The following is a 12754-nucleotide window of genomic DNA, read 5'->3' as shown; positions in this document are numbered from 1 at the left end:
GTGTTCTTGGGGTCATAGGCAGCATTCCTCCTCTTCCAAACACGGCAAGTTGAGTTGATGCCAAAGAACTCCATTTTGGTCTCATCTGACCACAACACGTTCACCCAGTTGTCCTCTGAATCATTCAGATGTTCATTGGCAAACTTCAGACGGGCATGTATATGTGCTTTCTTGAGCAGGGGGACCTTGCGGACGCTGCAGGATTTCAGTCCTTCACGGCGTAGTGTGTTACCAATTGTTTTCTTGATGACTATGGTCCCAGCTGCCTTGAGATCATTGACAATATCCTCCTATGTAGTTCTGGGCTGATTCCCCACCGTTCTCATGATCATTGCAACTCCACGAGGTGAGATCTTGCATCGAGCCCCAGGCTGAGGGAGATTGACAGTTCTTTTGTGTTTCTTCCATTTGCGAATAATCGCAGAAACTGTTGTCACCTTCTCACCAAGCTGCTTGGCGATGGTCTTGTAGCCCATTCCAGCCTTGTGTAGGTCTACAATCTTGTCCCTGACATCCTTGGAGAGCTCTTTGGTCTTGGCCATGGTGGAGAGTTTGGAATCTGATTGATTGATTGCTTCTGTGGACAGGTATCTTTTATACAGGTAAGAAACTGAGATTAGGAGCACTCCCTTTAAGAGTGTGCTCCTAATCTCAGCTCGTTACCTGTATGAAAGACACCTGGGAGCCAGAAATCTTTCTGATTGAGAGGGGGTCAAATACTTATTTCCCTCATTAAAATGCAAATCAATTTATAACATTTTTGATATGCGTTTTTCTGGATATTTTTGTTGTTATTCTGTCTCTCACTGTTCAAATAAACCTACCATTAAAATTATAGACTGATCATTTCTTTGTCAGTGGGCAAACGTACAAAATCAGCAGGGGATCAAATACTTTTTTCCCTCACTGTATTATGTCGTGTTTCATGTTATGTGGTCCCCAGGAAGTGTAGCTGCTGCTTTTACAACAGCTAATGGGGATCCTACCAAAATACCAAATACCTCTCTCCACCCTCCCTCTCCTCCTACCATCCCTCTCTCTCACTCTTTCTACCCTCCATCTCTTTCCCCTCCACCTCTCTTCTCTCCCTCCCTCTCCTCTTACCATCCCTCTCTCTCACTCTTTCTACCCTCCATCTCTTTCCCCTCCACCTGTCTTCTCTCCCTCCCTCTCCTCCTACCATCCCTCTCTCTCACTCTTTCTACCCTCCATCTCTTTCCCCTCCACCTCTCTCCCTCCCTCTCCTCCTACCATCCCTCTCTCTCACTCTTTCTACCCTCCATCTCTTTCCCCTCCACCTCTCTCCCTCCCTCTCCTCCTACCATCCCTCTCTCTCACTCTTTCTACCCTCCATCTCTTTCCCCTCCACCTCTCTCCCTCCCTCTCCTCCTACCATCCCTCTCTCTCACTCTTTCTACCCTCCATCTCTTTCCCCTCCACCTCTCTCCCTCCCTCTCCTCCTACCATCCCTCTCTCTCACTCTTTCTACCCTCCATCTCTTTCCCCTCCACCTCTCTCCCTCCCTCTGCTCCTACCATCCCTCTCTCTCACTCTTTCTACCCTCCATCTCTTTCCCCTCCACCTCTCCCTCCCTCTCCTCCTACCATCCCTCTCTCTCACTCTTTCTACCCTCCATCTCTTTCCCCTCCACCTCTCTCCCTCCCTCTCCTCCTACCATCCCTCTCCCTCACTCTTTCTACCCTCCATCTCTTTCCCCTCCACCTCCCTCCCTCCCTCTCCACCTCCCTCCCTCCCTCTCCAGCCATAGATGGTGTTCCCTTCACTCTGCACCCCAAGTTCAAGACCCAAACCAACGGCACGGTAAGTTGAAATACCAACCACCATCGTTTTACTGGTAAAGTGACATGGACTACTTTTACTTCCAGTGGTGAAATACCATGAGTCTAAACTGTCTCTCTCTCCTCCCCTCTCTTTCCTCCTAGACGCCAACAAACACTCTAAAATACCATGAGTCTAAACTGTCTCTCTCTCCTCCCCTCTCTTTCCTCCTAGACGCCAACAAACACTCTAAAATACCATGAGTCTAAACTGTCTCTCTCTCCTCCCTCTCTTTCCTCCTAGACCCCAACAAACACTCTAAAATACCATGAGTCTAAACTGTCTCTCTCTTCTCCCCTCTCTTTCCTCCTAGACCCCAACAAACACTCTAAAATACCATGAGTCTAAACTGTCTCTCTCTCCCCCCTCTCTTTCCTCCTAGACCCCCAACAAACACTCTAAAATACCATGAGTCTAAACTGTCTCTCTCTCCTCCCCTCTCTTTCCTCCTAGACCCCAACAAACACTCTAAAATACCATGTCTAAACTGTCTCTCTCTCCTCCCTCTCTTTCCTCCTAGAACCCAACAAACACTCTAAAATACCATGAGTCTAAACTGTCTCTCTCTCCTCCCTCTCTTTCCTCCTAGACCCCAACAAACACTCTAAAATACCATGTCTAAACTGTCTCTCTCTCCTCCCTCTCTTTCCTCCTAGACCCCAACAAACACTCTAAAATACCATGAGTCTAAACTGTCTCTCTCTCCTCCCCCTCTTTCCTCCTAGACCCCAACAAACACTCTAAAATACCATGAGTCTAAACTGTCTCTCTCTCCTCCCTCTCTTTCCTCCTAGACCCCAACAAACACTCTAAAATACCATGAGTCTAAACTGTCTCTCTCTCCTCCCTCTCTTTCCTCCTAGACCCCAACAAACACTCTAAAATACCATGAGTCTAAACTGTCTCTCTCTCCTCCCTCTCTTTCCTCCTAGACCCCAACAAACACTCTAAAATACCATGAGTCTAAACTGTCTCTCTCTTCTCCCCTCTCTTTCCTCCTAGACCCCAACAAACACTCTAAAATACCATGATTCTAAACTGTCTCTCTCTTCTCCCCTCTCTTTCCTCCTAGACCCCAACAAACACTCTAAAATACCATGAGTCTAAACTGTCTCTCTCTCCTCCCTCTCTTTCCTCCTAGACCCCAACAAACACTCTAAAATACCATGAGTCTAAACTGTCTCTCTCTCCTCCCTCTCTTTCCTCCTCGACCCCAACAAACACTCTAAAATACCATGAGTCTAAACTGTCTCTCTCTCCTCCCCTCTCTTTCCTCCTAGACCCCAACAAACACTCTAAAATACCATGAGTCTAAACTGTCTCTCTCTCCTCCCCTCTCTTTCCTCCTAGACGCCAACAAACACTCTAAAATACCATGAGTCTAAACTGTCTCTCTCTCCTCCCCTCTCTTTCCTCCTAGACCCCAACAAACACTCTAAAATACCATGAGTCTAAACTGTCTCTCTCCTCCCTCTTTCCTCCTAGACCCCAACAAACACTCTAAAATACCATGAGTCTAAACTGTCTCTCTCTCCTCCCCTCTCTTTCCTCCTAGACGCCAACAAACACTCTAAAATACCATGAGTCTAAACTGTCTCTCTCTCCTCCCTCTCTTTCCTCCTAGACCCCAACAAACACTCTAAAATACCATGAGTCTAAACTGTCTCTCTCTCCTCCCCTCTCTTTCCTCCTAGACGCCAACAAACACTCTAAAATACCATGAGTCTAAACTGTCTCTCTCTCCTCCCCTCTCTTTCCTCCTAGACCCCAACAAACACTCTAAAATACCATGAGTCTAAACTGTCTCTCTCTCCTCCCCTCTCTTTCCTCCTAGACGCCAACAAACACTCTAAAATACCATGAGTCTAAACTGTCTCTCCTCTCCCTCTCTTTCCTCCTAGACCCCAACAAACACTCTAAAATACCATGAGTCTAAACTGTCTCTCTCTCCTCCCCTCTCTTTCCTCCTAGACGCCAACAAACACTCTAAAATACCATGAGTCTAAACTGTCTCTCTCTCCTCCCTCTCTTTCCTCCTAGACGCCAACAAACACTCTAAAATACCATGAGTCTAAACTGTCTCTCTCTCCTCCCTCTCTTTCCTCCTAGATCCCAACAAACACTCTAAAATACCATGAGTCTAAACTGTCTCTCTCTCCTCCCCTCTCTTTCCTCCTAGACCCCAACAAACACTCTAAAATACCATGAGTCTAAACTGTCTCTCTCTCCTCCCCTCTCTTTCCTCCTAGACCCCAACAAACACTCTAAAATACCATGAGTCTAAACTGTCTCTCTCTCCTCCCCTCTCTTTCCTCCTAGACCCCAACAAACACTCTAAAATACCATGAGTCTAAACTGTCTCTCTCTCCTCCCCTCTCTTTCCTCCTAGACCCCAACAAACACTCTAAAATACCATGAGTCTAAACTGTCTCTCTCTCCTCCCTCTCTTTCCTCCTAGACCCCAACAAACACTCTAAAATACCATGAGTCTAAACTGTCTCTCTCTCCTCCCTCTCTTTCCTCCTAGACCCCAACAAACACTCTAAAATACCATGAGTCTAAACTGTCTCTCTCTCCTCCCCTCTCTTTCCTCCTAGACCCCAACAAACACTCTAAAATACCATGAGTCTAAACTGTCTCTCTCTCCTCCCCTCTCTTTCCTCCTAGACCCCAACAAACACTCTAAAATACCATGAGTCTAAACTGTCTCTCTCTCCTCCCCTCTCTTTCCTCCTAGACCCCAACAAACACTCTAAAATACCATGAGTCTAAACTGTCTCTCTCTCCTCCCCTCTCTTTCCTCCTAGACCCCAACAAACACTCTAAAATACCATGAGTCTAAACTGTCTCTCTCTTCTCCCTCTCTTTCCTCCTAGACCCCAACAAACACTCTAAAATACCATGAGTCTAAACTGTCTCTCTCTCCTCCCTCTCTTTCCTCCTAGACCCCAACAAACACTCTAAAATACCATGAGTCTAAACTGTCTCTCTCCCCCCCCCCTCTCTTTCCTCCTAGACCCCAACAAACACTCTAAAATACCATGAGTCTAAACTGTCTCTCTCTCCTCCCCCTCTTTCCTCCTCGACCCCAACAAACACTCTAAAATACCATGAGTCTAAACTGTCTCTCTCTCCTCCCCTCTCTTTCCTCCTAGACGCCAACAAACACTCTAAAATATCATGAGTCTAAACTGTCTCTCTCTCCTCCCCTCTCTTTCCTCCTAGACCCCAACAAACACTCTAAAATACCATGAGTCTAAACGGTCTCTCTCTCCTCCCTCTCTTTCCTCCTAGACCCCAACAAACACTCTAAAATACCATGAGTCTAAACTGTCTCTCTCTCCTCCCTCTCTTTCCTCCTAGACCCCCAACAAACACTCTAAAATACCATGAGTCTAAACTGTCTCTCTCTTCTCCCCTCTCTTTCCTCCTAGACCCCAACAAACACTCTAAAATACCATGAGTCTAAACTGTCTCTCTCTTCTCCCCTCTCTTTCCTCCTAGACCCCCAACAAACACTCTAAAATACCATGAGTCTAAACTGTCTCTCTCTCCTCCCTCTCTTTCCTCCTAGACCCCAACAAACACTCTAAAATACCATGAGTCTAAACTGTCTCTCTCTCCTCCCCTCTCTTTCCTCCTAGACCCCAACAAACACTCTAAAATACCATGAGTCTAAACTGTCTCTCTCTTCTCCCTCTCTTTCCTCCTAGACCCCAACAAACACTCTAAAATACCATGAGTCTAAACTGTCTCTCTCTCCTCCCTCTCTTTCCTCCTAGACCCCAACAAACACTCTAAAATACCATTGAGTCTAAACTGTCTCTCTCTCCCCCCTCTCTTTCCTCCTAGACGCCAACAAACACTCTAAAATACCATGAGTCTAAACTGTCTCTCTCTCCTCCCTCTCTTTCCTCCTAGACCCCAACAAACACTAAAATACCATGAGTCTAAACTGTCTCTCTCTCCTCCCCTCTCTTTCCTCCTAGACGCCAACAAACACTCTAAAATACCATGAGTCTAAACTGTCTCTCTCTCCTCCCTCTCTTTCCTCCTAGACCCCAACAAACACTAAAATACCATGAGTCTAAACTGTCTCTCTCTCCTCCCTCTCTTTCCTCCTAGACCCCAACAAACACTCTAAAATACCATGAGTCTAAACTGTCTCTCTCTCCTCCCCTCTCTTTCCTCCTAGACCCCAACAAACACTCTAAAATACCATGAGTCTAAACTGTCTCTCTCTCCTCCCTCTCTTTCCTCCTAGACCCCAACAAACACTCTAAAATACCATGAGTCTAAACTGTCTCTCTCTCCTCCCCTCTCTTTCCTCCTAGACCCCAACAAACACTCTAAAATACCATGAGTCTAAACTGTCTCTCTCTCCTCCCTCTCTTTCCTCCTAGACCCCAACAAACACTCTAAAATACCATGAGTCTAAACTGTCTCTCTCTCCTCCCTCTCTTTCCTCCTAGACCCTAACAAACACTCTAAAATACCATGAGTCTAAACTGTCTCTCTCTCCTCCCCTCTCTTTCCTCCTAGACGCCAACAAACACTCTAAAATACCATGAGTCTAAACTGTCTCTCTCTCCTCCCCTCTCTTTCCTCCTAGACCCCAACAAACACTCTAAAATACCATGAGTCTAAACTGTCTCTCTCTCCTCCCTCTCTTTCCTCCTAGACCCCAACAAACACTCTAAAATACCATGAGTCTAAACTGTCTCTCTCTCCTCCCTCTCTTTCCTCCTAGACCCCAACAAACACTCTAAAATACCATGAGTCTAAACTGTCTCTCTCTCCTCCCCTCTCTTTCCTCCTAGACCCCAACAAACACTCTAAAATACCATGAGTCTAAACTGTCTCTCTCTCCTCCCTCTCTTTCCTCCTAGACCCCAACAAACACTCTAAAATACCATGAGTCTAAACTGTCTCTCTCTCCTCCCCTCTCTTTCCTCCTAGACCCCAACAAACACTCTAAAATACCATGAGTCTAAACTGTCTCTCTCTCCTCCCTCTCTTTCCTCCTAGACCCCAACAAACACTCTAAAATACCATGAGTCTAAACTGTCTCTCTCTCCTCCCTCTCTTTCCTCCTAGACCCCAACAAACACTCTAAAATACCATGAGTCTAAACTGTCTCTCTCTCCTCCCTCTCTTTCCTCCTAGACCCCAACAAACACTCTAAAATACCATGAGTCTAAACTGTCTCTCTCTCCTCCCCTCTCTTTCCTCCTAGACCCCAACAAACACTCTAAAATACCATGAGTCTAAACTGTCTCTCTCTCCTCCCTCTCTTTCCTCCTAGACCCCAACAAACACTCTAAAATACCATGAGTCTAAACTGTCTCTCTCTCCTCCCCTCTCTTTCCTCCTAGACCCCAACAAACACTCTAAAATACCATGAGTCTAAACTGTCTCTCTCTCCTCCCTCTCTTTCCTCCTAGACCCCAACAAACACTCTAAAATACCATGAGTCTAAACTGTCTCTCTCTCCTCCCTCTCTTTCCTCCTAGACCCCAACAAACACTCTGAACAACATTCGCATAAAGTCTGTCCAGGACATTGAAAATGAGGTAGGTGTGTGTGTGTGTGTGGTATTTTTGTATTAATTGTGTTACTGTGGCATCTGTCGTAGTGTCGACCATGTTGTGTTACTGTGGGGTCCGTCGTAGTGTCGACCATGTTGTGTTACTGTGGGGTCCGTCGTAGTGTGTCGACCATGTTGTGGTATTGATTGTGTTACTGTGGGGTCCGTCGTAGTGTCGACCATGTTGTGGTATTGATTGTGTTACTGTGGGGTCCGTCGTAGTGTATTTTCCATGTTGTGTGTTTACAGTACAACTACACTTTCACCGTGGAGGAAAACGCAGCCAAGAGAACCAGACCTCTCACCCCAGGAAGCACCTCTTAAGCTCAATGACCTTTCAACTCCGACCTCAACAACGGCGGCCTGCTCGACCCACAACACTACGGGGTTCAATGTGATATGTCTGGGTCATGAAATGATAATCAATGTCCAAGTGCCTAGAAGATGACTGACTCGAACAGAAGTGTCATTCTGCATTCCAGAGTTCCTTCACTGAAGTGTCATTCTGCATTCCAGAGTTCCTTCACTGAAGTGTCATTCTGCATTCCAGAGTTCCTTCACTGAAGTGTCATTCTGCATTCCAGAGTTCCTTCACTGAAGTGTCATTCTGCATTCCAGAGTTCCTTCACTGAAGTGTCATTCTGCATTCCAGAGTTCCTTCACAACTCCATTGTACCGACATTCTTATTCCGTGTTCTAAACTCTCACATTTCATTCTCACGCCCCGTATATGGGACCAGTTATATATGTTAGAGATGACTCTGAGGGAGAAGAGAACGTTGTCTGGCAGGGTATGCTTGTTTCTCTTGTTAGAATAATGGAAGGAACCTGTTGTGGTGTCCCTGTTAACGTCAGGCTATTGATCTTCATCTTTATTGGGATGTTTAGGGACCAAACTAAATGTTGTTACACTTTCAATGTAAATAATGTTACTGTTATGTCTCTGTGGTGAAACATGGGTCATTTCATGGTTTAAAAAGAATAAGGAAGTATGGTTACCTGTAACTGGTCGTATCTGTATATTGTGCCTCGCATGCAAGTATAAACAAATAAAATACCAAATCATTTGACGTGTGTACCGTTCTAAAATGGTTTGTTATTAAGGAACGTGTGATATCTGTCACAGAGATTAAACATGTAAACACAGCGACTGCTGACATTTACGCTCGGACTGATAGACACACCCACTTTTCTGCATGTTGTAACAGGTGATAGGAGATTTGTTTCCGTGTATAACCCGTAACACAATCTGAACCTCAGAGTCTGTAGCTTTCACCTGTATCCACACTAGGTGCACCAGTCGACGGAAAATTCAGGTTTTGGGGATTCAACTCGATCCGGAGTCAGGTGGATAGAAGATCCTGCAACCACTTTGTCAATTTAAATGCAAAACAAAGGTAACGTTTAAATTTGCCATCTGCTTCCGCGGTAAGCCTAGGCTACTCCAGCGTTCCATAAAAAGATGAAATAATGTGCAGATGTTTAACTTCTAACAAAACTTTGTAATAATATTTTGTAATCCAGAATCATTCAATTTTGACAGTTTCTTATCTTGTGTTCATGCTGTACTGCAGAATACACAATCAAAAAATACAAAATCTGGGATGTCACTGCCATAGAATGATGAATTAGAACTACTGGTCACTACTTTTTTATTGCCATGTAGTGGGCAGGTTGTGTTACTACATTGGATTCCCCTCTGAACTGTCATTCAGTGTGTAGAAGAGATGGGTGTGAACTATTTGATTGTTCAAATCAAATGTTATTGGTCACATACACATGGTTAGTAGATGTTATTGGTCACATACACATGGTTAGTAGATGTTATTGGTCACATACACATGGTTAGCAGATGTTAATGGTCACATACACATGGTTAGCAGATGTTAATGGTCACATACACATGGTTAGTAGATGTTATTGGTCACATACACATGGTTAGTAGATGTTAATGGTCACATACACATGGTTAGTAGATGTTAATGGTCACATACACATGGTTAGCAGATGTTAATGGTCACATACACATGGTTAGTAGATGTTATTGGTCACATACACATGGTTAGTAGATGTTAATGGTCACATACACATGGTTAGCAGATGTTAATGGTCACATACACATGGTTAGCAGATGTTAATGGTCACATACACATGGTTAGTAGATGTTATTGGTCACATACACATGGTTAGTAGATGTTAATGGTCACATACACATGGTTAGTAGATGTTAATGGTCACATACACATGGTTAGTAGATGTTAATGGTCACATACACATGGTTAGTAGATGTTATTGGTCACATACACATGGTTAGTAGATGTTAATGGTCACATACACATGGTTAGTAGATGTTATTGGTCACATACACATGGTTAGTAGATGTTATTGGTCACATACACATGGTTAGCAGATGTTATTGGTCACATACACATGGTTAGCAGATGTTATTGGTCACATACACATGGTTAGTAGATGTTAATGGTCACATACACATGGTTAGTAGATGTTAATGGTCACATACACATGGTTAGTAGATGTTAATGCGAGTGTAGCGAAATGCTTGTGCTTATAGTTCCGACAATGCAGTAATATCTAACAAGTAATCTAACAAATTCACAACAACTACCTTATACACACAAATGTAAAGGGATGAATAAGAATATGTACATATAAATATATGGATGAGAGATGGCCGTGCGGCATAGGCAAGATGCAGTAGATGGAATAGAATACAGTATATTCATATGGGATGAGTAATGTAGGATATGTAAACATTATTAAAGTGGCGTTATTTAAAGTGACTAGTGATACATTTATTAAGTCTGTTTATTAAAGTGGCCAGAGATTTGAGTCTGTATGTTGGCAGCAGCCTCTCTATATTAGTGACGGCTGTTTAACTGTCTGATGGCCTTGAGATGGAAGCTGTTTTTCAGTCTCTCGGTCCCTGCTTTGATGCACCTGTACTGACCTCGCCTTCTGGATGATAGCGGGGTGAACAGGCAGTGGCTCGGATGGTTGTTGTCCTTGATGATCTTTTTGGCCTTCCTGTGACATCGGGTGTTGTAGGTTCACACCCATCTGAACAACATGCATCCAGCTGCAGACCCACAGCAGATTGTCTATCACTACAACTGGCCTGTCACTGAAATCAATACTACTGGCTGTGGAGAATCCTGACCACACGCACATCAACTCTTGGCATAATCCTAGCTCTCTTTCTTCCTTTCATAGATCCTTTCCCTAATTATTTTACCACCTCTATAAACTTGATAACGGAAGACCTATTATTAAACCGTGGTACTAAGCATGCCAGTGTTACCAGTGTCTTACTGTGGGCCAGTTTCCTGAACCCAGAACAGATCTTCTCAGGACTGAAAGACATTGTCTGTAGATAATCCCAGTGGTATTCCCCAGTCAGTAAGACGTAGTAGCAGAAGCTGTATTAGTGGAGTAGTGGTTGTAATGCATTAGATGAAGCATAATTATAATATTACAGGTACGGCTCACTGCCAAGGTGATGTCATTTCAGAGTCGGCCACCAGGAGAAAGATATGGCATCTTGTAGAGGTCCATGTGTCCGTGTTGTAGTGATGTTCGAGCAGAGCTTGTTCTGATATGGCATCTTGTAGAGGTCCATGTGTCCGTGTTGTAGTGATGTTCGAGCAGAGCTTGTTCTGATATGGCATCTTGTAGAGGTCCATGTGTCCGTGTTGTAGTGATGTTCGAGCAGAGCTTGTTCTGATACAATAATAATAACAACGTCCTCTTTTTATATCTCAACAGATCTGGGGGAGAGAGATACGATGACCCATTCCCCTGACTGTAAGTATTGATCGGCCCCCTAGCAGTAAGTATTGATTGGTTCCCTCTACATATATTTAGTGGTGCCCTCTCCACTTGACATCCATGTCACCAGTCAGATCTGAACCCTCCCGCATAGAAAACCAACACCTTAACCATTAGGCCAAGAGGACATTCTGTCTCAAGCTGAGGGTGACACGTATTTTATACCTCAGGTAGTACCTCATCAGAAGAGCTTGAGTCTGACTCACCTCCACTACATACAGGGAGGATAACCAAGGAAAATACATGTCTTTTAAAGCTTGGTGTCTGTAACTGTCTTTTTCAGTATCTGGTCTGGGGATCATTCAGCTGGGGAAGACTGGAGCAGGGATGAGTGCAACAGGAAACACCAAAGAGGTGTTTATAGTAGAGTTCTCTTCTGAGTCTGTGACCACACAATGTGAGGATGTCCAGAGGATGAAGAGTACAGCTTCAGACACTACTGAAACAGCAGGAGGAGGAGGTGCAGCAGGAGGTGCAATAGCAGGAGTATCAGCAGAAGGAGGAGCAGCAGAAGGAGGAGGTACAGCAGCAGCAGGAGGTGCAGCAGCAGCAGGAGGTGCAGCAGCAGAAGGAGAAGGAGCAGCAGGAGAAGGAGCAGCAGGAGAAGGTGTAGCAACCGGAGCAGGAGTAACAGAAGGTGTACTAGCAGCAGTACTAGGAGGAGTAGCAGGAGGAGCAGCAGCAGGAGTATCTGTACTAGCTTTGGGAATACCAGCAGGAGTAGCAGGAGCAGGAGTAGCAGCAGTTGCAGGAGTAGCATTTGCAGAGATTTTTCAAAAACTTACACCGAAATCGACAAAAGGCAGGTGGAAACGAGAAAGCCTCGAAAAAGGTACAGATCTGGTTAACAACAACAATTAAACTACATGAGAGTATATCGTTTTCAGAATTGCATGTTTGTTTCTCTAGTTAAGACTAATGTAAAATGTATGTGTTCAAATTATAAAAAATACTTACATCAATATACCTTTATGGAAGGAACTTGTGTACTTTTAAAAATCAGTCTCTCTCTCTTATTTATCGTAATTTTTTAAATGGAACGTTTAGGGACACCAAAAACATTCTTAAAGTTGCAATGTAAATGTTACTATCATGTTTGTGTCGTGAAACATGGGTCATTTCATGGTGTTTTTAAAATAACCAATGAAGGATAACTGATTAAATTGAATGTGTCTATTGTGCCTTGCATGCAATATAAGTATAAAATAAAAAATATTTAATTGACATGTTGTGTACCATTAGTAAATGGGTGTGGCGTTAGATACACCCCCTCTGCACCATGATCAAACAGGTATGAGGTTCCATTACGGGTTATAGAATAAACAAATGTGAACCTCCCGTATCCCCTGTAATCAGACTCAGCACATAGCTTGACAGAAGAAATCGACGTTATGGGGATCCATTTCTCTCCGGAGTTGGTTGGATAGAAGATCCTGCAGCCAGAAGGCAAACTGGCACAATGCTTAGACTTGTCACCTGCAG

The 12754-nt window shown here is 44.2% G+C and overlaps 1 protein-coding gene and 1 long non-coding RNA gene across 2 annotated transcripts in view; both read left to right on the top strand.

Moving 5' to 3' along the window:
- Window positions 1-8496, top strand: part of mvb12a (multivesicular body subunit 12A) — a 28730-nt gene extending 20234 nt beyond the window's left edge. Inside the window, exons 8-10 of the mRNA XM_071390072.1 lie at window positions 1763-1821; window positions 7353-7412; window positions 7676-8496. Of these exons, the coding sequence (XP_071246173.1) occupies window positions 1763-1821; window positions 7353-7412; window positions 7676-7750 (194 nt within the window). The 3' untranslated portion in view covers window positions 7751-8496. The remainder of the gene's footprint in view (window positions 1-1762; window positions 1822-7352; window positions 7413-7675) is intronic.
- Window positions 8497-8677: 181 nt separating this feature from the next.
- Window positions 8678-12496, top strand: LOC139568315 (uncharacterized). The gene is made up of 3 exons (XR_011673575.1): window positions 8678-8823; window positions 11210-11248; window positions 11556-12496. It is a non-coding gene; the product is annotated as an uncharacterized lncRNA (long non-coding RNA).
- Window positions 12497-12754: the final 258 nt, after the last annotated feature.

Source organism: Salvelinus alpinus, chromosome 2, assembly GCF_045679555.1.
Source record: "Salvelinus alpinus chromosome 2, SLU_Salpinus.1, whole genome shotgun sequence".
NCBI classification, from domain to species: Eukaryota; Metazoa; Chordata; class Actinopteri; order Salmoniformes; family Salmonidae; genus Salvelinus; species Salvelinus alpinus.
This window is presented reverse-complemented; position numbering and strand designations above follow the sequence as displayed.